Below are 19,764 nucleotides of genomic sequence, written 5' to 3'. Positions count from 1 at the left end.
GGCTATGCTTCCATAGCCTTGTAGATTTTTCTGTTACATATATCTTTATCTCAAAGATTTCTAATAACTAAAATCTTTACATTCTCTAGATCTGCACTGTTCAATATAGTAGCCACTGAACATGCATGTATTTAAATTTAATGAAAATTAAATACAATTAAAAATGCAGCTTTTCAGTAATTCTAGGCACATTTAGGTGCTGAATAGCCACATGTGACTAATGGCTACTCATTAGACAATACAGATGTAGAACATTTTCATTATCACTGACAGTTCTATTGGACAGCACTGCTTTAGATGTCCCTAGTCCAGCCGTGGGCAAACTACGGCCCGTGGGCCGGATCCGGCCCGTTTGAAATGAATAAAACTAAAAAAAAAAATAGACCGTACCCTTTTATGTAATGATGTTTACTTTGAATTTGTATTAGTTCACACAAACACTACATCCATGCTTTTGTTCCAGCCCTCCGGTCCAGTTTAAGAACCCATTGTGGCCCTCGAGTCAAAAAGTTTGCCCTCCCCTGCCCTAGTCTATGCTCCTGCACTCTTCTCAGAAATCAAAAGAGGTTATATTTTCTAGGATATTGCAAAGACTCCTGTCTTAATGTTTCAGGGCTCTGGACATCAGCGGACCCAGATTACTCTTCTTACTCCAGCCCCTTAGTGTCATTACTGTATTTTGAAATAAACAAGAGGCTTTTTCACTTCCCCCAAGTAGATCACATTACCATAATTTTTAAAGGTCCCAGTCAAAACTTGTGTTTGTCCTAATATTGTGAGTATTAGAATCCTTAGGGGCTAACTAGTAAGAGGAGGTTCTAATGTCCTTTTTGTAAGTACATTATATTATTCAGATTCTGAGTTTTCTCTCTGAGAAAGGTAGTAAACAGCAAGTTTTTCCTGAATAATCTCTATTATCTGTATTTTGCACTTTGTATTATGCACTTTTAAAGTCATTTTTTCATTTGTTCTTCACAACTACTTAGTGAAGCAAGTAGCATTAAGATTGTATTCCTGTTTTACTGATTAAAAAACTGAGGCTCAGTACAATTAATTATTTGCCTAAGTACTTTAAGGAAAAATAAAGTTGATATTCAAAACAGGATAAAATTATAACTTCAAGCTCTGGCCGGTGTGGCATATACCTGGGTTGCAGGTTTGATCCCTGGCCCCAGTCGGGGCTGTATGCAGGAGACAACCAATTGATGTCTCTCTCACATCAATGTTTCTCTCTCTCTCCCTTCCCTTTCCTTCCTTCCACTCTCTCTAAAACAATCAATGGAAAAAATAATCCTTAAGTGAAGATGAACAAAAAATAAATAAATTTAACTTTCAGTTCAATATTTTGTTTTGTTTTTATTTTGTAAAAAAAAGATTAAAGATTCTTTAGAGCAACAGGAAAACTGACGACTGTTGTATGAAGTACTCTCAGAGAATTACTACAGCCTATTTGTCCTATGACCATGTGTATTAGACAGGGAGGGCTACCATAACTGAATACTACAGGCTGGGTGGCTGAAACAGCAGAAATTTATTTTCTCACAGTTCCTAAGGCTAGAAGTTCAAGGTCAAGGTGTTTGCAGGGCTGGTTTCTGGTGAGGCATCTCTCCTTGACTTATAGACAGGTGTCCTCATCTGGCCTTTTTCTCTGAATGTCTTTGTGGAGGGAGCGAAGGAAGAAGGAGAGAAAGAGAGATCTCTGGTATCTCTCTTCTTATGACACCAGTCCTGTCAGATTAGAGCTCCACCCCTATGACCTCATTTACCTTTAGTTATTTCCTTAAAAGCCCTATCTCCATATACAGTCACATTGGAGATTAGAACTTTAACATATGAATTTCATGGGAACACAGATCAGTTCATTACATCATGTTAATGGTGTTTGAATATCTTTCGATTTTTCTGGCTTAACCTAATTAATTGGAAATTTTATTTATACTAGAGGCTCGATGCACAAAATTCAGCCTGGCCTGCATCCTCTCCAATCTGGGAGGTCAAACAGACCTCCCCATAGGGATAGGGCCTAAACTGGCAGTCGGACATCCCTCTCACAATCCGGGCCGCTGGCTCCTAACCGCTCTCCTGCCTGCCTGCCTGCCTGACTGCCCCTATCCTCTTCTGCCTGCCAGCCTGCTTGCCCCCTAACCAATCCCCTGCTGGCCTGATTGATGCCTAACTGCTTCTCTGCTGGCTTGATCATCCCCAACTTCCCTCCCCTGCTGGCCTGATGGCCCCAACTGCCCTCCCCTGCTGGCCTGGTCACCCGCAATTGCCTTCCTCTGCCGGCCTGGTCGCCACCAACTGCCCTCCCCTGCCAGCCTGGTTGCCCCCAACTACCCTCCCCCGCAGGCCTGGTCGCCCCCAGCTACCCTCCCCCGCAGACCTGGTCACCCCTAACTGCCCTCCCCTGCCGGCCTGGTCACCCCCAACTGCCCTCCCCTGCTGGCCTGGTCACCCCCAACTGCCCTCCCCTGCCGGCCCGATTTCCCACAATTGCCCTCCTGTTCACCCCCAACTGCCCTCCCCTGCCGGCCCGATTGCCCACAACTGCTGGCCTGTTCGCCCCCAACTGACCTCCCCTGCCAGCCATCTTGTGGCGGCCATCCTGTGATGACATCACAAGTGACACCACCTAGGCTTTTATTATATAGGATTATACATTTTCATGGAAACAAATGTAGCAAGTATCTATATTCTTTATCTCTGCAGATATTGAGGCTTAGATAAATTAAACCTGTGGCACTTACTATAAGGTACTGTCTAACACTGAGATCGTCTAATAAGCAAAAAATTGTGTCTGTCCTACTTTTTTAATAATGTAGCCTATTTTGTTAATAACTAAAAGTCTCAGTACTTTACAGGGTAATAAATGTCTCCTCCTTTCCCACCCCAACTTTACAGATGGAGAAATTAACGTACAGAGAAACTGACTTGTCAGAGGTCAGAGCAAGGTATTGGTGAATCCAGGGATAAATCCCAAACTTCTTAACACCTTGTCCAGTTTTTAGTTCGTTGACTATGCAGCCTAGTGGTAAGTATCTTTTTACCCTCCTGTCTTGGAGGTAAGAGGGATTAAGAGCCTTAGCAAGGACTGAATTTAGATAATTTCTCACTACTAGTTAGATTATTCATTATCCTTTTCTGTTAGCCATGATGTCATTTTTGTCATTAGCATGAATTTTCCAGGTCATGAAAGGAGGTTGGAAGTTTTGCTTTTTTTTTAAAATTTTCAATTATAGTTGACATTCAATGTTATTTATTTTTATATATATTTGTATTGATTTCAGAGAGGAGGGAGAGGGAGAGAAAGATAGAAACAGCAATGATGAGAGAGAATCATTAATCGGCTGCCTCCTGCATGCCCCCCACTGGGGATCGAGCTTGCAACCTTGGCATGTACCCTGTCCTGGAATTGAATGGTGACCTCCTGGTTCATAGGTCAGCGCTCAACCACTGAGCCATGCCGGCTGGGTGGAAGTTTTGCTTTTTATTTAAATACTTAAAAATATTTCTGTAATGGTTCAACTACACTAGAGATTATTATTAAGAAAGGAAAGAAAGAAAACCTATTTAATGAATTTTTTCTCTGTGATACCATGCTAGAAACTTTGCGTTATGTTATTTTACTTAAACTAGAGTCCTGGTGCACGAGTTCATGCACAGGTGGGGTCCCTCGGGGTGGTCTGTGGAGATCGGGCCCCAGCTCGCGCCCTCAGCCTCTCAGCCCCAGCTTGTGCCCCCAGCCCCGCAGCCCTGCAGCCCTGCCTGGTACCCAGCCTTGGCCTGGCACCGCCCCCTCACCTGCTCCACCATCTCACCTGCGGGGTGACTGATCAGAGCTGGGTGATCGATCAGAGCCAGGCCCTCTGCCTGGCTCCCTCAGTGCCTGGGAGCCGGGCGGCAGCCCCGCCCCCGCTGCCCCTGCTGGTCACCATCTGCAGGGCGATCAGCGGGGCAATTGGGCCCTCACTCACACCCACCTTGGCCTGGCGCCTCCCACTCACCTGCTCCACCATCCCGCTGTGGTCCCACTCTCATCGGGGCCCATCAGGGCCAGCAGCACCTCCACTGCCACCCACTGCCAGCGCCACGTCGCCAATGCCCACCATGTTTTGCACTGCCCCCTGGTGGTCAGTGCACATCATAGCGAGCAGTCGAACTCTCAGTCAAATGACCACCCAAGGGAACAATTTGCATATTAGGCTTTTATTGTATAGGATGTCCTTAAAACTTACAGCCATTTCTGGAAGGTATACATTCTTACCATTTTATAATGATATTTTTAATAATTTTAGTTGAATTAAATAGACATATCTTATAAAATTCAGAGTTTAAATTCTAGTAAAATTTGAGATTTGTGAAAACTAAGAACCTTCTCTGAAATATTCAAAGCTAAAATCTCTTTATGTTTAAGCATAGTTTCTAAGGTGGATGATTTGTCCGATATTAAGTCAAGCTTGCTCTTTCACTTGACACTAAAATCATATTTTCTCTAAAGTCTTTTCTTTTGTCTCTACATCTGAAATAGTTATAATTCTTTTAATCACTAAGGAGGTTGAACAACCAAATCCATGTGTAAAGCAAGGGTGTATATGGGCCTTGAGAACCAAGGTCCCATAGGCCATAGGTATATTCTCTCCTCCATCCCTCACCTCTGCTTCTCTGCCCTTTGACTTCTTGATTCTTGTAGATCTGCATTCTCCATTATAGTAAAAAATATAGCCACTGATACTAACTATATTTTACTTCTCTTATCATGCTCTCTTCTGCTTCAGCCACACTGAACTTCAGTTGTCCAGCATGGCATTGTCCAATATGTATTTTTCTTTCTCTTATAGATTAAAGGACAAGTGCCTTGTTATAGATGTCTGTATCTAAGTAACAGTCTCAATGTCAAAATTGTTTTTATGAAAGCATGCCTTTAAATATTGACTTCTTAATACATATAATTTTTCTCTCATTGTGTAACTATTTCTGAGTTTGGTTAAAAAGACAAACTTTTTCTTTCTTTTTTTGAGTGGTTGCTTTGTGCCAAGTCTCAGCAATATTGACTAGCTTAGTAATATTTAGTTCTGATACTCTGTGATAGGCATAGAAATAGGAGGTAGAGCTGTTCCTGTACTCTGCTTGGGGATGTTAGCAGAAAACTATTGCAAAATAACAGTTGTCCTTGACCATGATGAATAAATAGGACTCTTTCAAATAGAGAAAGAGGGAAAAGTCCAGAGATATGAAATAGTATGACATGTTTGTTATGTTTAGATAGAGTTTAGGACTTGATCTTTGAAGGCTTTTAAATGAGGTAGTGACAAGTTTCATCCTATCCGTATTTTAGAAAATTAATACCAAAGTATGGATTGAAAGGAAGTGAGATCAAACAGGAATTAAGTAACTTTTATTGGTCAAGGTGAGAGATAATGCAAACTTAACTCAGATTAGGAGCAGAGGAGATGGCCATTTTAGAGGTAGAACTGATATAATTTGATAACCTAGTTGATTTAGAAGGCCAGGGAGTTCAGACAATTAAAAAGGATTTCAGGTTTCTGAATTGTTACTGTTAACTGGGAAAAGGACTACCAGAGAAGAAAAACCCTGCCTGGGAAAAGGAAATAAAACAAAACTAGTTATTTAAAAATAGAAGCTACATATACTCTGAAACATGGCCATTATTCTTAGAATGCTTGAAAAGTTATATGACTAGTTCCTTTTTAAAATTTTTTTAAAATATATTTTTTATTGATTTCAGAGAAGAAGGGAGGAGAGAGAGAGAGAGAAACATCAATGATGACAGAGAATAATTGATCAGCTGCATCCTGCATGCCCCTCTCTGGGGACCGAGCCAACAGAACTCACTGATGGATTGGATGTGCCTTGACCGGAAATCAAACCATGGCCTCCTGGTTCATAGGTCGACGCTCAACCACTGAGCCACACCGGCTGGGCACTAGCTCCTTTTTTAATATATGGAATTCTATCAGGTGCTGTATTCTGTTCATTTAGGAATTGATACAGGGACAGTTATCTAATCCATTGAGTAATTTATGGTGATGCTTTAAAATTAAGCATTTTGTAAAGTAATTTGTTTTCTCTCCTTTTCTTCTTTGTGTGCTGCTTTCTAGGTTCCACTAGTTTGTGCCAGGAGTTTCAAATATTCTCAGAATTTCCTTTTTCATTATTTTGAATTGAACTTTATTTGGTAACTTTCAACTGAGTTAAAGTCATTTTGTTCATTTTTCTTCACCATTGAGTCTGGCTTTTGTTTTTTGTCTTTACTAAGGTATTTCTTCTAAACTGCATTAGTCACTTTGAAATACTGTCTTATTAATGATCTTGCAACCTCATTTCTATTTATTGTGGCTTCATGAAGCAGTTTTACATATACTGGTAGCTCATCTTAAGTCATATAGTACTGAAAAATTGTATAAATAAATGCACTATATATTGGTATATAATTTTTAAGAACACATTCCTTCTAATTATAAAAATAATTGTGAAAAACTTTAAACATAAATTCAGTTATGATACCCTAATATCTTTTGTCTCTGTCAGCAATTTTTAAGCCTGATAAACTTCGTAAATTTTAATAACTATTTAGAGGAGAACAGACATGGCAAATTACTGGAAAGACAGGGGACCTCAAACCAGGAGTGAAGGCACATACTTGGAGTGGGACACTGACCACTTCGACTAGAATGTGGTTGAAAAGGGAAAAGTCATAACACATAAGACCAGAGGAGTGACAGGAGCCAGATCCAGCAAAGCTTTGTAAGGTATCCTTAACTCCGTGTGAAGCTGTTGGAGGTCCTCAAGCAGATAAATGACATTTTATGTTTTAAAAGGATGCTCACTTTAACTCCTGTGTGGAGAATATGTTGGAGTAGGGCAAGAGTAGAAAATGGAAAACAAGTTAGCAGGCTGTTGTAATTTTCCAGGACGGAGGTAATGGTGACTTGAACTACAGTGTGAATGATGATTAAGAGCAGTGGATGGATTTGGGATAAGGGCCAACAGAACTTACTGGTGGACTGGATGTGCGTGTAAAGGAAATAGAGGCATCAAGGATATTTGGCTTAAGCAGCTAGGTGATAGAGATGCCACTTACTGGTTTGGGGAAGACAAAAAGAGGAACAGGTTGGCAAGATAGGCCATTTTGTTTTAGCCAGACTGTTTCAATCTGTTCAGTTTGAAATATCTGATTGATAACCATGTAGAGATGGTCTATATGTAATTGAATATTAAGTGTGGAATTCCAAGAAGAGGTCAGTGCTGGAAATAGGAATTTGGGAGTTATCTTACTGGAGTAGTGAGCAGAAAAACCCTATTTGAATGAGGCGATAATGTAAGAAAGTAAGAAGGCAGTGATTATAGACAACTCTTAAAATAAGTTTTCCTTTTTTTCCCTTTTTTATTGTTTAAAGAAAAAAAAAAGAAATATACCTCTTTATACCTAGTGAAATATTTTGCTTTAAAGCTTACTTTATCTGATCCTAATAAACTACTTCAACTCATTTTTATTGGCAGTATTTTTTTCATATATTCTTTTGTTGTTCCCTTTTTTATATTTGAGGTTTATCTCTTGTAAATAGCATGTTTTGGTTTTTGAAATATAATCCAACCATATTTGTTGGATTTTAATTGGAATAATTAAAACATTTCATTTTCATTGGAAAAAAATAAAATAAGTTTTCCTATGAAGGAGAGAAAAATTGAAGGACATAGCAGGAAAGAGATATGTCAGATTAAGAGGTGGTGTTTGTTGGATTTTTGTGTTTATTTGTTTTGATAGGTGAAGGAGTAGTAAGAATGCTGATACAAATGATCTATTAGAAGGGCAGTATTTGCAAAGCCCTAAGAGGAGGAAAAGAAATGAGATTTGGAGCAAGAATTGAGGGTTGACTTTTGATAAAAACAAGGACACTTTATCCAAGGCAACAGGAGAACAGCAGAAAGAATGATGAGGAAAACCAAGATGGCGGCATAGGTAAACACCGGAGATTGCTGCCTTGAACAACCACTTCAAAAATACAACTAAAAGATGGAACGGACATCATCCAGAACCACAGGAAGGCTGGCTGAGTGGAAATTCTACAACTAGAAGGAAAGAGAAAAGCATACCGAGACTCAGAGGAGGCGCAGTGCGGAAGTAAAATACTAAGGTACAGTGGCACACGTGGAGCAGGCTGGCGGCTGAGGGCGCGGTTGTCGTTTTCAATCTGGAGGGAGTCTCAGGCTCTGAGCTCCAGTTCCGGGTGAGTCTCTGGGGACCCAGAATCATATGGGAGAAGTGGGACTGTCTGGCAACAGTTAAACTCAAGGGCAGCTTTCTCGGAGGGGCTTGCAGCGATTGCCGAGACACTGAAAAGCTGGGCCTCTGAGAGCAGCCATAACTGCTAGCCCTGCCCTGTTGATCCCGTGGGACCCGCCCTGCCCAAGCCCTGCACGGAGGCTTTTGCTGGATAGCCTCAGGCAAAGGCTAGATTAGCACCTCCCTAGAGATCCAGGAGCCAGTGTACCCAGAGGTCATAGTGGGACCATCCAGTTTGCAGCTCCGTGGTACCATAAAGGACACACTCAGGGGGCAGACTCAGTGAGCACCAAAGCCCCTTTGAAGCAAGTCTTGCCCCGGAGGGGTGTCTCCAGCACAGAAGTTCTCCCACTGCAGACACAGCTGATTCTCACAGCCAATTGGCCTGGAGGTCAATTCCTCCCAGTGATACCTACAACAATCAAGGCTTAACTACAACAAGACTGTGCACAAAGACCACAAGGGGGTGCACCAAGAGTGTCCTCCTCAGGTAATTGGGGAGGCTGAACCACTGGGCCCTAGAGGACACTTAGCACAGAAAACCACTTTATCAACACAGGGAAGCATAAAAAATGCAGAGACAAAGAAAAAGGACACAATGACAGAAATGGAGGAAAGCAAACTACTGGATATAGAGTTCAAAACCACACTTTTAAGGTTTTTCAAGAATTTTCTAGAAACTGCCGATAACGTAATGAGACCTACAAGAAATCTAATGAGACCCTCGAGGTTGTGATAAAGGACCAACTAGAAATTAAGCATACTCTGACTGAAATAAAGAATATTATACAGACTCCCAATAGCAGACTAGAGGATCGCAAGAATCAAGTCAACGATTTGAAATACCAAGAAGCAAAAAACACCCAACCAGAAAAGCAAAATGAAAAAAGAATTCAAAAATACGAAGGTAGTGTAAGGAGCCTCTGGGACAGCTTCAAGCGTAACAACATCAGAATTATAGGGGTGCCAGAAGAAGAGAGAGAGCAAGATATTGAAAACCTATTTGAAGAAATAATGACAGAAAACTTCCCCTACCTGGTGAAAGAAATAGACTTACAAGTCCAGGAAGCGCAGAGAACCCCAAACAAAAGGAATCCAAAGTGGACCACACCAAGACACATCATAATTAAAATGCCAAGAGCAAAAGACAAAGAGAGAATCTTAAAAGCAACAAGAGAAAGAAAGTCAGTTACCTACAAGGGAGTACCCATATGACTGTCAGCTGACTTCTCAACAGAAACTTTGCAGGCCAGTAGGGAATGGCAAGAAATATTCAAAGTGATGAATGCCAAGAATCTACAACCAAGATTACTTTATCCAGCAAAGCTATCATTCAGAATTGAAGGTCAGATAAAGAGCTTCACAGATAAGAAAAAGCTAAAGGAGTTCATCACCACCAAACCAGTATTATATGAAATGCTGAAAGGTATCCTTTAAGAAGAGGAAGAAGAAGAAAAAGGTAAAGATACAAATTATGAACAACAAATACACATCTATCAACAAGTGACTCTGAAAATCAAGTGAATAATCTGATGAACAGAATGAACTGGTGATTATAATAGAATCAGGGGCATAGAAAGGGAGTGGACTGACTATTCTTGGGGGGGAAAGGGGTGAGGGGGATATGGGAAGAGACTGGACAAAAATCACGCACCTATGGATGAGGACGGTGGGGAGTGAGGGAGGAGGGTGGGGTGGGAACTGGGTGGAGGGGAGTTATGGGGGGAAAAAGAGGAACAAATGTAATAATCTGAACAATAAAGATATAATTAATAAAAAAAAGAATGATGAATGAGTGCCGGGAGCCGGTCCATCCTTGCTGTTTCAAGGGACCTGGCATATATGGCATACAGTTCTTAATATGTTTGCTCACCTTCTTGGCGCTATGTTTTAACCAAGGTCACCTCTCCGAGAAAGGTTGAATCCCCAGGTAGGGATTTTCCCCTGAAGTTAGGGAGGGAATAAAACCCCTTAACTAAGTGCCAGGCGGGTAATTAATCACTTTAACTACAAACAATCATGCTTAAGCTGCATAATCTTTACTCCCTGGAATGGAGATAAGAAACGCCCTAACCTTTGTAATAGAGATTGATAGGATTGAATCAACTGGTATAAATACAGATGTAACAAGACAGAAAGAGACAGAACTTAGAACCAAGAACTAAGAAGAGAGAACCTACAGACAGAACCTACACAGAACCTACAGACAGAAGAACTTCGTTGGAGAGAACATGGCAAAAGATCCTGGACTGAACCTGACTACAGAAATTGGCAAGAGAACCTGACTAGAACATGGTGACCAAACCTGGCTGGAGAAGTCCCTGTGTCATTCCTTCTTCGCCGACTCCGTCCACACCTTTGGGGACCCCTGGACCCGCTGGGGTTGGACCCCGGCAAATGAGTAGCTTCATTCATTCACCAAATGTTAACTGAGAACCTACTACTATACTATGCAATGGGGATACTAGTATACCACTAAATAAGATGTGTACCTTTCTGAAATGAGCAGCATGTAGAAGGTTCCTATCCCTTTTTGTTGTTTTCTCAATGAACCCTGAATTGATGCACTCTCCTAAGGGCAAAGGTGAGGGAGGGAATATTTGGAGTATGAGGAGAGAGAAGGGCATATGAATTTGTTTTTTGGAAAGTAGAAAAGCAAACTTAGTAGAGAATGTGGTGTGATTTGCAGATGGTGTTAAGTAGCATTTGAGAGTTATGGCCATGAGTTTAAAGTGAGACCGTAAACTTGCATTTGTTTTTCTTCAGTAATGAACTGTTGGGATAGGCATGGTATAGGTGGATAAGTGGCTTAAACCAGTTAGGATTGAGGCTTGGAGGGGGTCCAGAGTGTTTGCAGGAAGTGATTTTAATGAGAGATCATGGAATCTGAGCTGGGTAGGAAGAGAAGTGAAAACGTGATGGGTGATTAATGGTGAGAAAGTGGTAGATGGTCAGTAGACGAATCTAAATTTTCAAACAAGGAAAATGTATTTCCATTATATAAGTTATGTATCCTCTTTATAGAAAAATTTAAAATATATGAGATTAGAAAATAGAAAGGGGGAAAAGACTACAGATAGGGTGATTTAAACAATACAAATTTATTTTCTCACAGTCCTGGAAGCTGGAAGTCCAAGATCAAGGTTTCGGACGTCATTTTCTTTCTGAGTCCTCTCTCCTTGGCTTATAGACGTCTGTCTTCTCCCTATTTCTTTCTTTTTTTTTTTAATTTTATTTTATTGTTTGAAGTATTACAGATAGTACTACATATGTCTCCTTTTTTCTTTTTTTTTTTTTTTTTGCCCCATTGACCTTCCCCTGGCCTCCCCTACCCCCCTACCCCACCCCTGGCACATGCCCTCACCCCCCCCCCCCAGTGTCTTGTGTCCATTGGTTTTGCTTATATGCATGCATACAAGTCCTAACCGGTTTGACTCAGTGGATAGAGCACCAGCCTGTGGACTGAAATGACCTAGGTTTGATTCTGGTCAAGGGCATGTACCTTGGTTGTGGTCACATCCCCAGTAGGAGGTGTGCAGGAGGCAGGTGATGGATGTTTCTAACTCTCTATCCCTCTTCCTTCCTCTCTGTAAAAGATCAATAAAATGTATTTGGAAAAAAAAATCCCTGTGTCTTTACGTCATCTTTTTTTTGTCCCAGTCTCTGTCCTAATTTTCTCTTCTTATATGGATGTCCGGCATATTGGATTAGGGCCCACCCTAATGACCTAATTTTAAGTTAATTACCTGCTTAAAGACACTCCAAATGGTCACATTGAGATACTAGGGAGGATTTCAACATGAATTTTGGAGGGACACAAATTAGCTCATAACAGGGGTGTTCTTTGTCATTTCTTACATAATTGTTATTATTCCATGAATATAATTTTATCCCATATTTTAACAGATAACATTATAACCTAAACATTTTCCTGTTTTATTGTTTTGCCTTTGTAAAAGTTTAAGAGCTGCAAAATACGTTGTCAAGTGAATGTATTGGAATAACGTAATTAGCCTTCTCTTTTCAACATTTATGTATTTCCTCCCCCCTTTTTTGTTATTTATAAACATTACGGAAGCTTTTAAAATAAAAACCTTTTTTTCTGTATCTTGAATTATTTCCTTAGAATAGTCTCTCAGAAGTACTTTATCAGAAACTATTAATACATACTCCTCAATTGGAGAAGTATTAAATCTTATATTTTCTTTGCACATGACTTCTTTTTTTATTTACCACAGAAATAGACTGGAACGATGTTAGAAAACACAAATATGGTCATCTGTTGGAGTCTGCATCCCAATATCAAGGTAAGAAAAATATTCTGTTTAGCATGGAAGACTTATATGGCATCTCTCACCATAAAACCTTTGAGTGTACAAAATATTCACTGGTTAAAACAAAAGCAAATATTGTCATTTATAGAGGTATCTGTCAAAAGCAGTATGCTTTGTTTTGAACTGGAAATCAGGAATTTTAGATTCTAAGTACAGATAATCCCAAATTAGCTCCATGGCTTTAGGCATAGTTGGTTAGCTTCTCTGGACTTCCATAGTTTTTAAGAGGCTTGGGTGGTATACCAGTACTTCTACAACTATTACTACTAAACTTAATGTCTTTTAAAATGAGAGAGTTGGAACTCTCAAGCCCTCGTTTTACCCCCCGATCTTCACCTTTCTATCATTTTGGGATGTTTGTCATGATGACTTATGCTGTAACATTTTTTTCTTTAATAGAAGCTACTGACATCCTGGAGTTAGGTAAGATATTTTTCTTGTGTTTCTGTTACTAAACCAGTGATTAGATTATAACTAGGAAAAGAATTCCATGTGTCTATCTAAAACTAGTGGATCCTGTGCTCTTTCTTATCTACGTAATGAGCCCATGTAATTCATCTCTGCTGCTATGTCAAACCCTCTTTATCAGGAGGCCACAGACCAAGCTAACAAAAACGAAGAGGGTAGGATTTAATTACAAGGAGCATGGGAACTGAACCAAACTGGAAGTAACCTCATAATTTACTAAATCCAGAACTAAAACAAACCCCAACCATCCATAAATAAGAATTTGGTGGGATTTTCCCCAAAGAAATTATTTATGAGAGAGATTGAACTGAAATGAAACCTAAGGATTTTCTAAATTTTTAACTAAATAAAAACTAAAATATTAAAATATCAAATAACAAGAGTCAGGCTAATATTGCATTTGGTTTTCATCCCTGCATAGTATACTTTAGGAGTAGGATTTGAGAAATATTGATATTGGTATTTCTCTATCAGCTTTCAAGGTTCCTATATAAACATCAGTCTTAACTTCTTAGAGTTCTTTAAAATTTTTCTACATGTTACATGTATATTGATAGCCTGATGTCTTTATCAATTTTTTTTTATATATTTTATTGATTTTTTACAGAGAGGAAGGGAGAGATATAGAGAGTTAGAAACATCGATGAGAGAGAAACATCGATCAGCTGCCTCCTGCACATCTCCTACCGGGGATGTGCCCGAAACCCAGGTACATGCCCTTGACCGGAATTGAACCTGGGACCCTTCAGTCCGCAGGCCGACGCTCTATCCACTGAGCCAAACCGGTTTTGGCGTCTTTATCAATTTTTTTTTTAAAATATATTTTACTGATTTTTCACAGAGAGGAAGGGAGAGAGACAGAGTCAGAAACATTGATGAGAGAGAAACATCGATCAGCCGCCTCCTGCACATCCCCAACTGGGGATGTGCCCGCAACCCAGGTACATGCCCTTGACCGGAATCGAACCTGGGACCCTTCAGTCCGCAGGCCAACGCTCTATCCACTGAGCCAAACCGGTTTCGGCTCTTTATCAATTTTTATTCAAGTATTTTTATATATTTTGTTACTGCTACTTCATTTGTTCAGCTCTGTTATTGTCTATTTGCTTCCTCCACCTTTTCTTTTAATAACATTACTTTCACTGCCCACTGATAAAGATAACATAAAGTAGTAGAACACTAGACTATGAGCCAGAACTTCTGGGTTCTTTGAAAGCCAACTCTACCTCTTAGAAACTTTGTGACTGTGATCCTTAGTTTTTAGACTTGTCAAACAGGGATAATAATCCATCCTGCCTACTTAACAGGGTTGTTAAGAATGTTACATAAGCTAAATGGATGTGAAAACATCTTAAATACTGTTCAGTGTTGGAGGATTATTATTTTAATGCTATTCAGCAACTATCCCAGGTGTGAATTTACTAGTCCAGAAAAGAGAAAGACTATTACTTGCTTGCTTCTTTTCATTAACTCAACTTTTATTTAGCCTTTATTAAGTTCCAGGTACTTTGTTAAACAGTGATGATTTTAAAAAATTAATAAAAGATAGCCCCTATACTTACATAAGTAATTATGATAAAATGTGATGAGCATGAAAATAAAGGTGTGAATATGATGTTATAGGAGACAGGGATATGGATGGATTTCTTTACCTGGGAAGACAGGTAAAGCCAGAAATTATTTTTTTGGTTTGGTGTTTTATCTTTAGATGATAAATTAACAGATATCAAGCTATTGATCTAAAAATCTTATGAACAGTGTTTTTGAGAATGAACTATGTATCTCAAAAATTTAGCTTTAGACATTTTAGAATAACTGGGTTTTATTAATGCTGGATGTGCCACAACTTATTAACCATTTGAAAGTGCCAAGAATACATAGGATTGAGGGTATGACTTTGAAAAGAACTTGCTCTATCAGATACTTAAATTGATTATGAAATTATATGAAACAAAGTATTCCAGGTGCTGGAATAGACTGATGGGAGGAACAGAATATAGAGTCCAGAAATAGATCCAAGTATATATAAGAAATTAACATATGATCAGTGTAACATTGGAAATCAGTGGACAAAATGATTTATTCAATAAATGATGTTAAAGCACACTTATTGAATAAAAATGAAAAAGAAAGCTCCATGTTTGCCTCATTTGTCTCATAGAGTAAATTCCAAAGAGATAAAACATTTAAATGTTAAAAAAAAAAAGAAACCTGAGAAATCCTAGAAGAAAACATGGGTTAATACTTTATTATATTGAAGTAAGGAAAGTATGATATGAAAACTAGAAGCCATTAAAAAAAAAAAAAGGTGGAGGAATATAAGGGCAAATCCTATCAGACTGAGACAGGGGTGGGCAACCTTTTTGTGAGTGCGTGCCAAAACCAGCAAAATCTCTTGACTCAAAATTCTTCTGCGTGCCAACCCTAATTTTTTGAGAACATGTTACGCCTACTTGATCTCTCTTAAGGTGTATGTATGTTAAGAACCTTGAAGAAATAATAAAATTCATTCGAGCGACAAAAGCACAGTATATGATGATGAAAAATACATTTATTTTTAATGTATACATGTTATGTAAAATTATTTATCTAAGATGCACCTACACTGAATTTATCTGAAAAATAAAAAAGTCGATATTAAGAAAAAAATTGTAAATGGAAGATTATAAGAGAGGGTTTCGCGTGCCAGCAAAAGTTACTGGCATGCCATGTTTGGCACGCATTCCAGGGGTTGCCCACCCCTGGACTAAGACAAATGTCTTCAACATATATGATAGACAAAGGACTGATATCATTAATATACTAAGAACTCTTAGAATCTTGAATAAACAGAATACCTCAGTGAAAATGGCAAAATAAAATAAGTATCGACTAATAAGCCTAAAAAGATCTTTAACTTTATTAGTAATCAAAGAATTGCAAATAAAAACATGTGTATTTTCTTTTTTTCCTCACTAAAATTTATCAAAATTATGGAAATGATTAAAACAGTTTTTGCAAGGGACATAGTCTCATGTACTATTGGCAAGAATTGTATTATAATATAAAATATGCATAGTCTTTGTTCATTAATATCACTTTTAGGAATTTACCCTGAGGAATTAATCTTAAAAATGGTAAAAGATGTGTGCACAAAGACAGATACTCATCAAAAAGTAGAAAACACTTAAATGACCATCAGTAGTATTCAACAAATACTGCTGTTAAATTATGTAAATTATGATACATATAAACAGTGGAACACTTTTCAGACAGTAATCTTGGAGTAGAATTTCTAGTCTAAAGACTGTGAGTTACAAGAAGGCAGACTTTGGCTGACTATAAAAAAGTCTGTTGTCTGTGTCCATCTGTAATACTATCAACAATAAAGATAAATTTTTTAAAAAGTTAAAGTCTATCCATTTGTACCATTAAACAATAGCAAATAATGAGTTTCTCATCATTATAGTATTGAAGGAGAGGCTGGAGGAACCTTTCAGGTCTTAATTTTTCTATCACTTCATCAAGATTCCTTTCTTGACCATCCTATCTAAATTGCCAACACATTCTCGGCACTCTCTTTTCCTCTTACTTTGCTTTATTATTTCTTTATTTGAAAAGGTCCAGGAATTATGTAATTATTATCTAGTATCTGTGTTACCCTTGGTACCAACTGATATATATTATTTGTTTATTTATTGCCTCTCTTCCCCCTTAGAATGTAAGCTTCTTGTGGGCAGAGACTTTGTCTGCTTTGTTCTTTGTTATGTATGTATCACCAGTGCCCAGAAGCAGGTTTGGCATATAGTAGGTGTTCAATAAATATTTGTTGAATGAATAACTATTAGAGAAAGGGATTCACAAATTCAATTTAGTGGATCTCTTATACTTTACATTTTGGGGGATATTATTTCTACTAATAAAAGGGTAATATGCTAATTAGACCAGATGTCTTCCAGTCATCCATCTGGACATCCTTCTGGGCAAAGTCACGGTGGTGGGGGCCAAGGCAGAGGCAGTTAGGAGTGACCAGGCCATCAGGGGAGGGCAGTTAGGGGCAACCAAGCCGGCAGGCAGAAGTGGTTAGGGGCAATCAGGCCGGCAGGCAGAAGTGATTAGAGCAGCCGTAGGCAAACTACGGCCCGCGGGCCGGATCCGGCCCGTTTGAAATGAATAAAACTAAACAAAAAAAAGACCGTACCCTTTTATTTAATGATGTTTACTTTGAATTTATATTAGTTCACACAAACACTCCATCCATGCTTTTGTTCCGGCCCTCCGGTCCAGTTTAAGAACCCATTGTGGCCCTCGAGTCAAAAAGTTTGCCCACCCCTGGGTTAGAGGCTATCAGGCTGGCAGGCAGAGAGGTTAGGGGCGATCAGGCAGGCAGGGGAGCAGTTAGGGGTATCAGGCAGGCATGCAGAGTGGTTAGGGGTGATCAGGCAGGCAGGCAGGTGAGCAGTTAGGAGCCAGCAGTCCTGGATTGTGAGAGGGATGTCCGACTGCCGCAGTGATTGGGCCTAAACCGGCAGTCGGACATCCCCTGAGGGGTCCTGGATTGGAAAGGGTGCAGGCTGGGCTGAGGGACCCGCCCCACCCACCTCCTGTGTATGAATTTCATGCACCAGGCCTCTAGTTTCCTAATAATAGATGTAACTATCATGTTGTGTGTGTGTACAGTTTATAAAACATTTTCATTAGTATTATATTCAGTAATATAAACTAGATGGCTGGCTTTTTCCATCTGTAAGGTCTCGGCTCAAATGTTTCCTCTGTAGACCTCTGTCCATAACTTCACCATCTAAGATAATTCCAGTCTCTGTCATATCACATTATTTTATTTCCTTCAGGTTCTTATCACTTATGACCTTATTTGTTTATGTATTCATTGTGTCTCATCATGTACCATAATGTAAATTCCATGAGGACAGGTGCCTCCTGTTTTATTCCAGCACTTAGAATTCAACACATAGAGGATACTCAAAAATCAGTTGAATAAATATTGAAACAGTTATACTTGACATTAGTTAATAATCTTCACAATAATTCTTTTTATTTTTAATCCGCACCCGAGGATATTTTTTCCATTGATCCTTAGAGCGGGGGGGATGGGGGGAAGAGGGAGAGAGGGAGAGAGAGAAGAAAAGAGGGAGAGAGAGAGAGAAATGTCGATGTGAGAGAGACACTTGATTGGTTGCCTCCCGCACATGCCTCAACCTTGGTTGGGGATTGAACCTGCAGCCCAGGTATGTGCCCTTGACTGGGAATCAAACCTGCAACTCTTTGGTGTTCAGGCCAACACTTTAACTGCTGAACTCCACCAGCCAGGGCTTCACAATAATTCTTGACCCCAAGTATGGATTATATTTCCCTGTTTTGCATTCACAAGGCAAACTACTACTTCATTAGCTTAAATTTATTGTAATTATAGCAGATTATTTGTGTTATTATTTATTTATTATCTCTGCTTATCTCTAAACTGCAAGCTCCGTGAACTTAGGAACCATGTCTGTCTTGTTCCCTTAACAATTAATACAGTGCTTTTGCACTTGGAAGTTAAATAAATATTTGTTGAATGAATGTATATGTACAATCTTGTGAGATAGGTGTTTTCTCTATCTTTAGGTGAACATACTGATGCTTGGAAAGATTAAGTAATTTATCCAAGATAATTATTTGTAGAAACAAGACTTTAACTGACATCTTCTGACTCTCAATATCACATTTTTTCAACTATACTCATAGTTTATAAACACAGATGTTGATCATAATAATCTAATGAGCCTTTGAAAGTACAGATTCTCACACCTCTCAGAGCCTATTGAAGATCGGATCCTCTGATGATGGGGCCCAGAACTCTGTTTAAAGAAATGAGGAAAATTATTCAGGAGATTCTGATGATAAGCAACATTTAGCAATAAATGATGTATCAAGTGGTGGCAAGCAGGTTAAATCTAACCCACTGCCTATAAAATTTTAGTGGAATACAGTCATGCTTATTCATTTACATATTGTGTATAGCTATTTTCATACTACGTGGCAGAGTTGAGTATTTGTGGCAGAGACTGTATGACCCACACAGCATAAAATGTTTACTATCTGATTCTTTACAGAAAGTTTGCCAACCCCTGATGTATACTTGGCTGCCTGTCCTATTTCTTTTTATTTTTTAAATTTATTTTTATTGATTTGAGAGAGAGAGAAACATCAATGATGAGTCATTGATTGGCTGCCTCTTGCATGCCCCCCACTGGGGACCGAGCTCGCAACCTGGGCATGTGCCCTTGACCAGAATCGAACCCGGGACCCTTCAGTCCACAGACCAACGCTCTACTCACTAAGCCAAACCAGCTACGTCTGTCCTATTTCTTTTGTGGTTATTTTAGTGCTTGAAGATGTGGTAGACATGATGTTTATCTCCATTATGGGCGTTACAGGAGATACTCAAATATTCTTACAAATTAACTTATTTTGCATTTTACTTGATAATAGGGGACTAAGTCTTAAATAGCCTAAGCAGTCAAATATAAGAAAAATACTAATCTAGGCATGGTTCAAGCCAGTCAGCCTTCACAATGAGTAAACTACTTTTAACAAAGAAATTTCTTTTCATTCTGTTGGTAATAGGGTGTTCCTTAAATGGGGGTAGATGTGAGGTTTCTTGCCTATAAACGGATT

At 39.2% G+C, this 19,764-nt stretch overlaps 1 protein-coding gene across 24 annotated transcripts in view; it reads left to right on the top strand.

The window, feature by feature from the left end:
• Window positions 1–19,764, top strand: part of SCMH1 (Scm polycomb group protein homolog 1) — a 136,786-nt gene that overhangs the window by 28,564 nt on the left and 88,458 nt on the right. For 8 of the 24 annotated variants that reach the window (XM_059689768.1, XM_059689772.1, XM_059689766.1 and 5 more), the window contains 2 exons: window positions 12,544–12,612; window positions 13,039–13,062. Coding sequence is in view for 15 of the 24 variants with exons in the window: in XM_059689766.1 (XP_059545749.1) it covers window positions 12,544–12,612; window positions 13,039–13,062 (93 nt within the window). In the remaining 9 variants the exon portion in view is untranslated. Of the gene's footprint in view, window positions 1–2,901; window positions 3,032–12,537; window positions 12,613–13,038; window positions 13,063–19,764 lie in introns of those variants that run through there. The other 16 variants (XM_059689749.1, XM_059689764.1, XM_059689755.1 and 13 more) reach the window with 8 other exon arrangements.

Source organism: Myotis daubentonii, chromosome 3 (genome assembly GCF_963259705.1).
Source record: "Myotis daubentonii chromosome 3, mMyoDau2.1, whole genome shotgun sequence".
NCBI classification, from domain to species: domain Eukaryota; kingdom Metazoa; phylum Chordata; class Mammalia; order Chiroptera; family Vespertilionidae; genus Myotis; species Myotis daubentonii.
The sequence above is the reverse complement of the archived record's forward strand: the minus strand, read 5'-3'. Positions and strand labels throughout refer to the sequence as shown.